We start from the raw sequence: 13,504 nt of genomic DNA, 5'->3' as shown, positions 1-13,504 counted from the left end.
ATTAATATTATTAGAAATTTGGTATTATGAATTTCATATAATAAAAACGACTGTAATGTACTTTACATCTATGCTGCATGTGTCAATTCTGCCAATATATCATTAAGTTATATAGCTTTATTATCAAAAAATAATTTACAAAATTTTCTGATACTTCAAACTATAATATGCTCGAGTATGATAACTGTAATATCTAGGTTCATGTCTCATATTAATTATATATTTCATATCTGCAGATCGTTTGAAACTCTTGTCGGTATTTTTTTCGTCATAAGTCCTCATTGCTCGTTCAGCCCACTCTTGTGCTCTGGGAGGTTCTCGAAATATGCCTTTCTCCCGTTGGTTCAGATAATCAATGACATCGTTGTAATAATTTTTTCTGAAGAAAAAAAAATCGAAAATTCATAGAGATATACTTATAGTACGTAATTATAATTATTGTCATCGTTTACATTAAAAGAATTTATAGATCTTATGAAATATCTTTTTCAATTGTTAAAATTATAGCAACTTTTAAATTAGAAGAATTATTCTAGATGTATTACAAATCTTCTCTAAAACTATTTTATGCACTTTTTGTGCATCCCTATGTTTAAGTTCTGCTAACTGGTGGCGAATTAATATAAACAAATTGTATAATATTAAATACTATTCACTAGTCTATTTTTATTAAATAAATATTGAAATCACAATAGTATCTGTTCTCCTAATAAAATAGTGGAACTACTTCCAATAGCTGAATTTAATTCGTTGAATATATTCACAGTACCTAAATTTGATTTCAACCTCAATTTGACATTACAATTGAAGGAGCTGCTGAAATAAAAAGACAACTCCACTTATCAATAATTTATAATATATAAGATTATAATATAGTAAACCAACAAGAACCAATTCAATCAAATTACTTTTCCAAACCTGCTATAAAGTCATAATCGACCAATATTCATAGTAATATACTCTTCCACTCTTTTAAGTATCAACCCATACCTCCCTTTCTCATCCAATAAAGACAACTTAAATATTGAGATACCCTCTTAATGTTGCAAACTCTTCAATTGTAAAAAGAGAAAAATAAATAGTTTTGTAATTGCAATTAAAATTAGTCAATTTTTTCTTTAAATTCTTTATGAAAATTCATTCTATATTTAAAGTAATTAATAAAATTTTAAAAATAATAACTTTAAAAATATTGATATTTCAATTTTTAAATAACTATTTGTAATGTAGGACTTTATTAATAAAATGTGAAATATTAATTAATTGAGTTACATTAAAAACCCATACCTATATTCATAAAGGTACGCGTAATTAAGAAAGAGAGGGCGAACCCAATGATGATTGTAGTGCGGTGGTTCAATTTTTTCTAATTTGATTTTTGGTTTCTCTCCAGTCGCTGCTTCACCAGCTGGAGCGGCTGATTCTGCAGATGCTTCGGGAGTTTCTTCCGCCGGGGTTTCTTCGATATCCCATGGCGCTGCTTCCTCATCTGCCCACATATTTGTTCACGTCTGTCAAAAGTAAACTGAGATATAACAACAATTTTTCCTCTTCTTCTTCTAAACTTTTTTTTTATACAGTGAAATTATGTATATTATTTTGATTTTATAGATGTATGTATCGTTATACTTATATACGCATGTATGAGTCAACAACCGAAATATTTAGGTTTGTTCAAAAGAAAAAGAAATATCAATTATATTTTTTATTTATATTGGTTAAACATATTATTATTCTATATATATAACTGATAGTTTATAGAAAGGTCTAGCGGATCTCATTCGTTTCAAAGACTCGTTCGCATATTTTAAACACTTATCAATGTTTGGTAGCCTTCTTTCTAAGTAGATGTTACAACTAGTACTCTCGATTGATATATTTAGCTAATGAGATATATTTAACGAATGAAAGCAGGTCACGTTAAAGTACAACAAACTGTTTGATTGTGACATCGATTCCTATTTATTATAACAGAATGCTTTATTTATCGACAATCTAATTAAATCAATTATGTCAATTATGTCATGATTTTGATATAATTCCCATATGTATTATGATATAATCATAGATGTATGAAAAAGCAAATTCAATTTTTAATAGCTCATAGTACATTCCCAATTATTCGCAAGCAACATACAAACTTTAGAAATAAAAATAGCTACAAAAGACTAAATATGTAGTGTAAATATTAAAAGTGCAATTACTGTGAAAACATTTAAGAAACAGACGTAAGAAAATGGAAGCAGGAAGCGGAGAAACAGAGACAGTATTGGAGGAAAAAGTAGGAAAGAACTGGACGAGAGGAATAAAAAGGAAAATAAAGGAAATATGGGGTAGGAGTGTGAGGAGAGAAAACACGACAAAGAGAACAGGGAAGGAGAACAAACAAAAGATAGAGAAAAAATCACATAAAGCAAAGTGCTCTAATAGGAAAGCAGGAGACAGTGCATACCAAAAAGAGATAAACAGATTCAGCTGTACTTCAGATCCTAAATCTGAAAATTATTAGGTTGTAACATAAGTAAATTCAGTTAAACTCAATATTTTTCTTTATTTGACCGAACCTATTTATGTTACAACCCAATATATTTATAAATAGATACGATAGATACTAGGTCTTAAGTTTATATGTATGATATATTTATACTACCGAGTAGAGAGAAGTACATATGAGGATATAAAAGCCAAAATCCCCAAGGTCCGAAAAAGCAAATAAGATATCAATGAATAAATATTAAAGGTAATCGATTAACTTTTCATAAAATTGTTTTTATAGTTTTATTAAACTAATAAAATTTCACTAAGGTTAACAAGTCTATAAAGTTACTATCCAGTCTATCGATCAACTTTATCTGTCAACATTCAAATTCAAACTTATTAAAGGATTTATACGATAATGTCACGGCAATATCACTTTTAACAAAATATTACGTTCCTTTTCTTTTATTTTGCTACTTGATTTATTGCACATAAAACAAAATGTGACTTCTTCACTTTCGGACGATTTCACAATAGATTATCAGGTAATACCTCACTTATAATTTCAGCTTGTCAATTATACAATATAACGTGTTACAATATTTGAGAAGATAATACCTGTGATACGATAGTCACTCCACTAAACACTTCTTGAGACTGAAAAAAATACTCCCGCGGACTTTGCCTTGTTTCGCTTTTATTTTAGCTTATAAGATTTTCCTTGCCTTCCCACCGGTCTTCCCTTTAAGTAAAAGAAGAGTGCCCCTCTCCGAAAGAACAGTGGCAAAGAAACGACTTAGAGGGAGGATAGAGGGAAGAGAGGTGGATTTTTGGCAGCTAAACTACTGTAATCATTATCACGCAAGACAACGATCAATTTAATAATCATTGGCCAATTTTACGACTCTGTATCGAACGATCTCTGTCTTGATACGAATTCATTTGATTAAAGTTTAAAGTAACAATTTATGCTATTACACGCAATGAAAGTTGTAGTATATCAAAACATTACAATTAAAGATGCTTAATTTATGAGAAAAAAAAAGCATAAAAAGCTTTAAGCGGTAATATCAAATTATATATATATATAATTTCTTATTAAATTAGTTTTTTTTCTAAACTATCATTAATTCTTTTATTTCAAATAATTTATTTTTTGCCAATAGCAATGTTTATTTCTTTTTCTATCATTTAACATCAAAAATGTATATTTAAATGCTTTTATATTTATACACATTATACGTAGGTATATGTACTGCCAGATATTTCCTATAAGCATACCCTAACAAATATTTAACAATTAAAAATGGAATACTATAATAAGCTACTGCATTCCTTGATTGTCTTTTCTAAGAGATGAAATGCTGACAACTCTATATATTTTACGTTTCCTGATTTAAGAATACTTTTCTTAAGATATTTATCTATTTATATTAAAAAAATATTTTATATTTATCACAAGCAACATTAACTTGGAAACGTCGTATGCATTCAAATAATCTCTCATATACATTGACCATAAAAAATATTTGCACAGCATTTTACTTATTACTGAATTTGTATCTTACTTCATTAAAACCAGGTACATTTGTTAAATTTCATATCATTTAGAAGTACATTCATAGAAGGATAAAAATTTAATATTATGAAAATAAAATGCAGAAGGCTCATAAAAAAGTGTTTTATTCGTTATGTTGCAGGTACTTTTTGTAACCACTGTGGAAAACAACTTTTTAGCGAATTGAGTAGATTACGTACGTAACAAATTTATATCTCAATAACGTAAATCTATAAAAACAATAGCATATTTATGCCAGATTTATGTGTATTCAAGGAAACGTGCGCGCGCGCGCGTGTGTAATATACATATACCGCAAACATATACTGCAAACGTACATATAAATATAAGCAATCCTTTCTTTTCTAATTGTTTTGTACATCCTTGAAAAGTAATTCTTCGTTATTCTTCAATACTATTATTTCGTTTCCAATATAATTGTATGTAAGAGTATATGCTTTGCAATGCATGACCGTCATTGTAAGTTCAGTTTATTTATAAATTTGCCGCTATAGAAGGCTTAAACACGTATCAAAGAATATAGCATTATGTCGAAATAGAAGCATTGACATCGTACCCTGGTTTAGTTACTATTCACAATACTAATCACAAGCTACGTTAAAGACATATATTATTCACAAAACTGGCGTTTATTATAGTATATTTGTCTATATAAATTGTCATATATAAAATATAAAAAGCAAAGAACACTGAAAGCATGCAATAATACTATTCTAAGCATTGAGATTGATAGAATTTTTTCTTCATAATAAGATGAAGTAGACTTATCAGTATTCTATTTTATCATAGAAAAAGAATTATTGGCGATAATAAATTTAATAGATCATTTAAAATTTTATCTATATAGGTATGTATATGATCGAACGTATATATATACATATATTATATACTATACATACAAAGGCATTTCAACAAGAATCTTAACGGTGTATTTATGGAACATTATTCTAATACAGTTGCAAAAAGTTGAATTTATTTTTCTAAACTTTCTTAAAATTTCCAGTATGTAGAATATCATATGAAAACAATTTATCGATTATCAATACCATGAAGAAGTTACAAGATTGGATGAGTGAGTGATTCGTAGCAAGGTTTAACAGAATGGCCTTGCGGAGTAGAACGAAATGATTTCGTTAGTACATCAATTCGTTACAAAAGACGGTACCATATTATCGATAAGAAAAATATATAAGATCCTGTTTAAAAAAAAGAACTTGACCTCAATATCTTCCTACTATTCTATTGCTATTTGTAAAAAGCTATTTGTACCGCGTTATATCCCCCGTCACATCAAATAAACTTTGTAAGAACATTCTTTTGATATCTTTAGTACTCAACGAAACATTTTAACTCACATGGTTAATATATTTATCCTATATACAGGGTAATTCATAAATACATGTCAATATTTCAGAGATGGGGGCAGAATATCTATCGGAATATCACGAAAATAAGTAAAAGACATCATATGAACATATGTATGTCCTACATAGCTTAGTTTTCGAGTTACAGACATTTAATGAAAATATTCAATGTGTCTGCCTTGTGCCTCAACACACGCTGCTTAACATTGAGTTCTGTACTCGCTTAAAAATATGTATTCTTCAAATAACCTCAAAACTATTTTGTCGAAGATTAAAGCCGAATTTACATAATTTCATTTTGAAAGAACACCGCGGATGATACATTGAAAAGCACCGTTCTCATCCTTGTTTCATTCGAGTGTTTCTCCAGAGTGAACAGTGAATAGAGTAGAGCCAAGCTCTATTTCGGATAAATAGTGAAACAGCACTGATACGTATAAACCGCATGCTGAATGCATATTCGGACAACCAGTTCTAAACCAGTCTAATTAGCCTCCAAAATACCTAAAATCAAGAAAAATTGTAAACAACAATCTTATTGCACAAAATGGTTCGGTAGGTCATTGATGAATGAAATGAAACATATGAGTTTGAAACTCATAAAAAGTTGAGCGTCATTGTTTATAAAGGACATAAACGAGCTTTTCGTATATGGAAAGAAATGTAATAATTTTACAGAAAAAGGATTCTATTGCAGAATATAACCATTGGAAAGATCTGCAAAATGATATCCATAAAGTTAAAATCGATCGATACATTGACTTGCAACAAAACAAAAAACCGTCAACATTTTCTTAAAAATTCTCTAATTATAACATTATAACAAAAATTACATATTTAAAAAATTTAAATTATATGACGTTTGTTATTATCACGTAAAATGTCATTTATATCATTTATAAATAGTGAACAAGAGATAAGAAAAATAAGAAACCAAACAACAACCAACAATTGAAACAGATACAAAAGCTCTGTATCAAGACGGCAATTCAGCATAGCATACAGGCACAGCTTGAATTAGCGCTCACAACCAACGGATATATTGAGGTACCAGGCACTTCGAATATTTTCATTAATCATTGATAACTCGAAAACTAAGATATATATATGTTCACATACATTTTTTACACGCGCGCGCGCGTGTATGTATATGTGTACTTCAATATTTATCATCGTATTTGAAACTTTGTATTAGATTCTTTGTTGTATTTTCTTAAAAAATAAAATACGTAAAAGATTATCTATATATATAGGTAAGATATTACAAACTTTCATGACCGGTTACTATAGAAACGAAAGTCGTACACAAAGTAAGTAAGTACATACATACGTATATAGATATCAGATGTATACAAAATGTGTCGCTTTACAAGAAAAGATATCTTTTTCTATTTCTTAATTTATTCGGTAAATTTTACCCAAATTGTTGCTGTGAGTAAAGAATTATTTGAATATTCCCAACCATCGAAATGTAAAAACAACGAATATTTTGATACCATATCACTTACCTGCATGCCATGTGATGCCAATAAAAATTTAAAACCATCTGTCGACCGTGAGTTTTAAATTAAGTTTTTCAACATTTTATATAAATACTTAAATCATTCCTTTTATAGGATTACGATGTATATGTAACAAATTTAGTAAAAAAATTGGTTTCAAGGATGGTTATCCCGTATGCATATTTTGTGGCATTAATGCTACAGTAACTTCGGATGGGAACGACTGCGTATCATGTAACACGGCGTGTAGATGCGCCCCTAATGAAATACAAGGTAATAATTAAAGCATTTGCAATAGACAAAAGTATTTATGTATTAGCATTTAAACTAAACTACTTTAAATTACATATTTGTAACATATTATCTATTCATTAAATTGCTGATTCTTTAATTATTTATATTATTGTTAGTTATATTTTAATCATTTTACAGTAGATAGACACTTAAATGGAACGTTATTGGATACTATACATTGTGTTCCATGTATCAATAATACTTATCCATTTTTTGATGTATCTAAATGCTTGCCCTGCAAAAATTTTGAATATGATTATTATCAAACTGATATGTATTTAACAAAGTACCATTATACACAGATACAGAATTATTGTTTACATAAAAGTACTTCTGTCGATAAAGAGAATACAAAACCTGCATTTCAAGTGAAGTTTAACAGTCAAAACACAAATAATTATTTTAGAAATGAACTTCAAACTGCTGTATATTTTTGTAAGGTAAGAGAGCAAATAAGAATATAAAAATAAGAAAATAATAGTACACACATATTTTTAGAAAAAAGATAAATTAGCGTGTGAATATTTATCAAACATATGTGTTTTAAGTCTTTATGCTAATGATATTGCATGCAAATTCTTTATGCAAAAACAAAAATCACCTATATGGTTATTTTATAATAAAGATGAAGCTACAACTGTATTAAATAGCAAACAAATTACACAAAATTATAGCTTGATAAAAGGAGACAAGGCATGTAATACATATATATGTATTTGTAATATTTGTAACAATCTATTACTTAAATGTATAATATTTGATAATATAAACCATATCTTTTTAGGATAATATATTAAATTTTACAGTTATAACATTCTCTTTACATGGCGATTTTAAATCAATTGGTGCACCTAATATTCCATGCAATTTGTTGGAACATGTTAAATTTGGTATTAATTTTGAAAAAAAATGCAAATTTGCAATTAAAAATTTATTGCACACAGAGGTAGAGTTTATATCTCCTTACTTAACATTTATAAGAGATAACAAAATTTTAATGTATGCATTACCTGTATTTGTTAAAAACATTAATCAGGTAAGAAAATCAATTATGAAGTAGTCAATAAATTTAGATATAAATACTTGATTACTATATTAAATTGTAATTGGTGCTTATATATTATTTTATGAAAGTGTTTTAAAATATATATAATCCTAACAATTTTACAGAATCATAATAAATTATCAGATTGGCAGTTAGTTCGAAAATTTTTCTTTGTTGACAATATTAGTGGTTTTAAAACATTATATAATCTCACAAGTAACAATGGTGATGAACTATCTGTATTACGTTATATGAAATCTTTAAATGTAATGTGAGTCCTTTACCTGCTTTTTATAATTTGACTTTATCAAACAAAATTTGATTTTATCAAACAAATTATATATTAAATTTAACATGTGTCTACTAAAATAATAAACTTATATATTGTAATACTTTTTACAGAATTAATATTCAAAGTAAAAAGGATAACAATAAAATATTTCCTCCTTTATTAATTATTGAATATGCTGAATTAACATATGAACAGATTGATAAAATTATAGAAGTTACATTAGATTATAAAATAAGATTTACTCTAAAAGATGACAATATTGATTCACATTTCATGGTAAATATACAAAACAGTAATAAGAAGAAAATAACAATAAGATATATTCATAATATTATTATTGTTATATGTATATGCGTTCCTAGATAATTATTGGGATTTTGTCAGGATTAAGTTTCATTTTATCTGGAATAAAAACATGGAAATACAGTAAACAACATCACACTTCTTCTATTAATGTATTTGTATTTATTTGGTTTTTTATTTACGCTATGTCTGCTATAGGAAGCATAATTATTTTATGTTTGGTTATTTTATGCCTATATCTATTTATGTTTTATAAAGGAAAAACAATACCATATATCCTCTTCTCTGAAGATGTCAATGAAAAGATGATAAAAACATTTAGTACAGTAGCATTTTTTTCTAAAGTAAGTATTTAAACGTAAAATATAAATATACAATTAATTACTTTAAGTATTTCAAATTTATTAATTTCTAATTTAGCTTATAGAAATATTTGGATTTATTTGTCAATATTGGAATATTAATATATTCTTTATTGATTGGGAACAACCAAAAACGATATACAATCAATGTAATGATCTTCCACATGTGCCTATAAATGAATTACATAATGATAAACTCTCAAGGAATAAATTAAAACATTTGCAAATGTCATCAGAAACAATAACAGCTAAACGCAAGAAAATCTTATATAATTTAAATAAGCATAATAACTTCAAAAATTTTAACAAATCTTTTCCAGTTAACAAGCACAAAACTAATATTTCAATTACAAACTCGATATCAAAAAGTTCTGATCAGATGATAAATAAAAGTAGCAATTTTAATAATTCATCTATTAGTATATGGAGAACATACTTTATTGCAAGTCAGTGGTTAAATCTTCAAACTGAAAGAAAGATAAACATAAAGATACAATTGCTTGTGGTTTTATGTATTTTTCAGGTAAATTACTTTATGTAATTTTTATGCAAGAGTAAGTAGCAAAAAATTAAATGATTAAGATTAAATTTTATATTTCGAATAGGTCATACGACTGTATCCATGGATTCTCGGGATACCAGAATTAATCCCAACATTTTCTGAAGATTGTAATTTTATTTTATATTTTACAATATGTGTCTTAATATATATATTAACCTATTCCATCCAGTGGTTAGTGTTCATTGTATTCTATGAACAATGTATTGCAAACAAAATGCAAGAATTTATAAATGTATGTTCAATTGCAAACATCAGTGTATTTATTTTACCATTTAATTATTATGGTTTTTATATTCATGGAAGGTAATATGCATTAATAAATATAAATATATATGAAAGAAATAAAGTATAAAAGTAAATATAAATATATAGAAGTAAAATGCTTATAATTAAATATTTTCATCATTTCACAACAGATCAGTGCATGGATTTGCAGACACAGACTTATGTACTTTAATTAATGATTTACAAATGGAAAAAAATAATTTATGTGCACATAGAGGTCTTGTGCCAGGAACAACTCAACAAACATTTATATTGTACTTAACAAAAACTTTCAGAATTACTTTTAACAAAAGTTTAGAGCTGATGAATATCGTATGTATAACACAACTTTAGCTAACATTTCTTAAAATTTATTTTGCGGATTAATTATATATTATTTTTACTTCCTTTTAGAAACCAAGTAATTTTATAAGGACTTATTATTCAAATTGGGAATATATTTTCAATAATCAATTAAAAGTGAAAGAATATCTATGTAAATATCTAGATCACTGCATAACAAATGAAGACTATGCCATTAAAGAACAACATTTTTTTGAGAAGTTATTTAATATAGTATTTTCCCACAACGAAGAGAAATCAATTTTCTATATTGGTAATGTTTCTTTTAATAGAAAAGGAAAAAGAAAAATAGCTTTAATGATAACTCATATATATAATTTTTGCAGATAATAATTATTCTTTCAGTCAAGTATTATTGTACGGAAATGAGTGGTTATTTGCAACATTTGAAATTTCAGTATTTACTTTCATTATTGTGTTATGTAACGATTGTACATTAGCTATTATAATTGCAGTATTAGTGTCAATGCTGTTAGTTGTGATAGTAAAAGAAAATGGCAAAAAAAATTTAAATAATCATACATTATTAGATAAATTGTATTTTATGTAAATGATTTGTATTATTCAAATATTGTGACATATTTTGTATTTGATACGTTTATATTAACATATATTACTTACTATTAATTTGTATAGGCTATTTAAAAAATGTATGTCATAGGTTTACCGGATGATTTTACACCTTCCATTTTAACCATAGGTTTAATGGAGATCTGTTTAAAAAAAGTGCATACTGCAAAATGGACGTTGACCTCGAAACTTGACATTGAAACTTTTATTCACAAATAAATTTATTCGCAAATATTTAATTATTCGTTAAATTCATAATTAGGAGTTACTATTTTCCTTTTATTACTTGTATATTCATTCACGAATGATGCTATGTATTGTTTGACAAAAAATTAATTAAAATTAAAATTAATTACGAACTGTATAATTATATTCGTTAGATTATCTTTATTCGCTCCATGAATACAAATAACGCACTACTGGTGAAGACAAATTTTGCAAATAAATAAAATTATTCTTCATTCACAAATAACGATTACTATGTTTATATTTGTTTGTTATTCATTTGGATAAATTTTGCTTGACTCTGATATGTAACAGTTTTTGTATAATGCAATAAATAAATAAAGATACTTTCATACATGTATAAGTTGTAAAGTTCATATTGAGTGCTCACGAATAAACTCGTATTTTCATGCATAAACGCGTTGCAACGTTATACGCGTTAATCTTTACATAAAATAGCTGGTCAACAATGTATTAAATAAGAATATATTCCTTATGTTATATGTGAACCAAGAACTGCATGTTTATTGGAACTGAGTGAAAGAATTCATTACTCTCATCATTTAAATCTCAAATTATAATTTATTTCTAAAGCTATAATACATATAACAGTAATTTAAGCTGTTTCATATTTCCTGTGTGTACCAAATATGTCTTTATATAATATTAATGATGATCATCATTGTTATGGTGTTCATTATGATGTTTGCCATAAGTAATTCCAAAATATTGTTCTACACCTATTGTTACTAAAAATGCTGTAAACCCGACTAGCATACCCTTGGTAACTCCCTTAAATACTCGTAAGAAATGTGAATTACCAGGTAGTCCTGTATAACGCCAAACTTCATTTCTTAACCAAGGGTCCTTCAACCCAAGTTTAGCTAGCTCCTCTTGGACCATTTTAAGCTGTGGCACATCTTCTACTTTGTATATATCAGGACTTGGTATTTTTATTGGTGACCCATGACCATGACCTCCCATTTTTTCAAAAAAGTTGTATCTGAAATTGAATTATTAATTTATAATCGAATATTTGAACGATAATCATATGTTACAAAAAATACCTAAAATATAGGATAAACAAATCTAATTTATAAATGCTAATGCTATTTTTAGGTAATTAAAACAGATAAGGATACATAACTTTGTTATGTCAGGCATTAAATTATTGTAAGGTCAAGTAAACATATACACAATACATAGCATGCTTTTGTATAAAAATACAAAATTTTATGTAGAATACACTTATAATAAGATAAATTTAAAGACCTCATATATTGTATAATTTGGAAATACAATAACAAAATATAAGTGAATTTATTATTAATATGAAAATTTATTGATTTAACACATTACATGTAATTTTCCTGAAAATTTAATCTGTTTATTATACAAAATTTATGGTCAGAATAAAACAAGAAATTAAAAAAAATTATCTAATGTAAAACAAAATTGTAATTATTGAATAAAATTATTTAACCTTTACATCAACAGAACAACTTATTGTATGTGTACAGTTTTAAGCACGTTTCGCATTATGTTTAAAATACAAACACTTAATATTTTTATACTAATTACTAATACTTTATACAAAAGAAGTTGTACAGCTTATGTAAGCTACAATTTGAGTGTTAAGCTTGGTATATTACATGTACTTTAAAAGTAAAGTCCTTATTACCATCATTCTACAATGTTAGTTTGATTTCTCAAATAAAGATAAGAATGATATTTACAGTTTTACAAAAACGAAACATTTATACATACAGAAAGATGTATACATACCTTTAAAAATATCCGAAAATTGTTCGATTATACAATATGGTAATATACATACATATACACACGTCAATTTTGACGTATGCCGCATGCGCAATCTTGTATCTTGGATGTGAATAAATAAAATTTTATCTAAATAATACATATTTTAAATTATTCTTACGATTAAACATATTTAAATTTTAATAAAAATTATGAAATTATTCACAGAATATAATATTTATTAGTAATTTCACAAATACATATTTCTAAATAAACTAAACATTTATCTTAAATAAACATATAATTTTTTAAATTATATATTGATTTATAATGTTAAAATTTGTTAGCGTTTACTATTCATGGATATCCATTGAATTATGAATTTTGAGTTATTTAACTATCAATATATATACGGAGTATATACGTACAAAAATAAATATATAATACATAAATATGTGCAGTACAAAAGCAAAAACTAAACAGAAAATATTACATTTTACGTAAATCACATACAATTATGATTTATATGATACTTAATTT

The 13,504-nt window shown here is 26.4% G+C and overlaps 3 protein-coding genes across 9 annotated transcripts; 1 reads left to right on the top strand and 2 right to left on the bottom strand.

Annotated features, from left to right (window-relative positions):
* Nucleotides 1-97: 97 nt before the first annotated feature.
* Nucleotides 98-3,235, bottom strand: LOC122565568 (flightin). 2 transcript variants are annotated; one of them, XM_043721637.1, is made up of 3 exons: nt 3,097-3,235; nt 1,288-1,511; nt 98-379 (listed from the first exon to the last, which is right to left on the bottom strand). In XM_043721637.1, exons 2-3 carry the CDS (start codon nt 1,497-1,499, stop codon nt 136-138), a joined length of 456 nt encoding a protein of 151 aa, XP_043577572.1. In that variant the 5' UTR covers nt 1,500-1,511; nt 3,097-3,235; the 3' UTR covers nt 98-135. The 2 variants fall into 2 exon arrangements, with proteins under 2 accessions (XP_043577572.1, XP_043577574.1); XM_043721639.1 differs by having other exon boundaries at nt 1,288-1,525; nt 3,097-3,226.
* Nucleotides 1,532-11,289, top strand: LOC122565566 (meckelin). Of its 4 annotated transcripts, XM_043721634.1 has the most exons (14): nt 3,622-4,060; nt 4,179-4,232; nt 7,038-7,196; nt 7,356-7,657; nt 7,716-7,910; nt 8,002-8,253; nt 8,388-8,533; nt 8,665-8,830; nt 8,917-9,201; nt 9,278-9,742; nt 9,825-10,084; nt 10,198-10,378; nt 10,460-10,661; nt 10,735-11,289. In XM_043721634.1, exons 1-14 carry the CDS (start codon nt 3,964-3,966, stop codon nt 10,956-10,958), a joined length of 2,988 nt encoding a protein of 995 aa, XP_043577569.1. In that variant the 5' UTR covers nt 3,622-3,963; the 3' UTR covers nt 10,959-11,289. The 4 variants fall into 4 exon arrangements, with proteins under 4 accessions (XP_043577570.1, XP_043577571.1, XP_043577569.1 ...); XM_043721635.1 differs by lacking the exon at nt 3,622-4,060 and adding an exon at nt 1,532-2,740 and having other exon boundaries at nt 7,038-7,657; XM_043721636.1 differs by lacking the exon at nt 3,622-4,060 and adding an exon at nt 3,378-3,542 and having other exon boundaries at nt 7,038-7,657.
* A 476-nt stretch (nt 11,290-11,765) lies between these two features.
* Nucleotides 11,766-13,114, bottom strand: LOC122565569 (NADH dehydrogenase [ubiquinone] 1 beta subcomplex subunit 3). Of its 3 annotated transcripts, none has more exons than XM_043721640.1 (2): nt 12,989-13,114; nt 11,766-12,206 (listed from the first exon to the last, which is right to left on the bottom strand). In XM_043721640.1, exon 2 carries the CDS (start codon nt 12,185-12,187, stop codon nt 11,870-11,872), a length of 318 nt encoding a protein of 105 aa, XP_043577575.1. In that variant the 5' UTR covers nt 12,188-12,206; nt 12,989-13,114; the 3' UTR covers nt 11,766-11,869. The 3 variants fall into 3 exon arrangements, with proteins under 3 accessions (XP_043577575.1, XP_043577577.1, XP_043577576.1); XM_043721642.1 differs by lacking the exon at nt 12,989-13,114 and adding an exon at nt 12,885-12,979; XM_043721641.1 differs by lacking the exon at nt 12,989-13,114 and adding an exon at nt 12,687-12,840.
* Nucleotides 13,115-13,504: the final 390 nt, after the last annotated feature.

Source organism: Bombus pyrosoma, linkage group LG3 (assembly GCF_014825855.1).
Source record: "Bombus pyrosoma isolate SC7728 linkage group LG3, ASM1482585v1, whole genome shotgun sequence".
Classification (NCBI taxonomy): domain Eukaryota; kingdom Metazoa; phylum Arthropoda; class Insecta; order Hymenoptera; family Apidae; genus Bombus; species Bombus pyrosoma.
Note: the sequence above shows the minus strand (reverse complement) of the source record. Positions and strands in the feature narration are given on the sequence as shown.

Excerpts from the sequence above, each read along its gene's own strand:
- LOC122565566 (XM_043721633.1), top strand. The coding sequence starts at position 6,778 with ATGTGTCGCTTTACAAGAAAAGATATCTTTTTCTATTTCTTAATTTAT. Across the intron at positions 7,197-7,355 it reads CGCCCCTAATGAAATACAAG|TAGATAGACACTTAAATGGA; the intron begins GTAATAATTAAA and ends ATCATTTTACAG. Across the intron at positions 7,911-8,001 it reads GCTTGATAAAAGGAGACAAG|GATAATATATTAAATTTTAC; the intron begins GCATGTAATACA and ends ATATCTTTTTAG.
- LOC122565569 (XM_043721640.1), bottom strand. The coding sequence starts at position 12,187 with ATGGGAGGTCATGGTCATGGGTCACCAATAAAAATACCAAGTCCTGAT.
- LOC122565568 (XM_043721637.1), bottom strand. The coding sequence starts at position 1,499 with ATGTGGGCAGATGAGGAAGCAGCGCCATGGGATATCGAAGAAACCCCG. Across the intron at positions 380-1,287 it reads GCGTACCTTTATGAATATAG|AAAAAATTATTACAACGATG; the intron begins GTATGGGTTTTT and ends TTTTTTCTTCAG.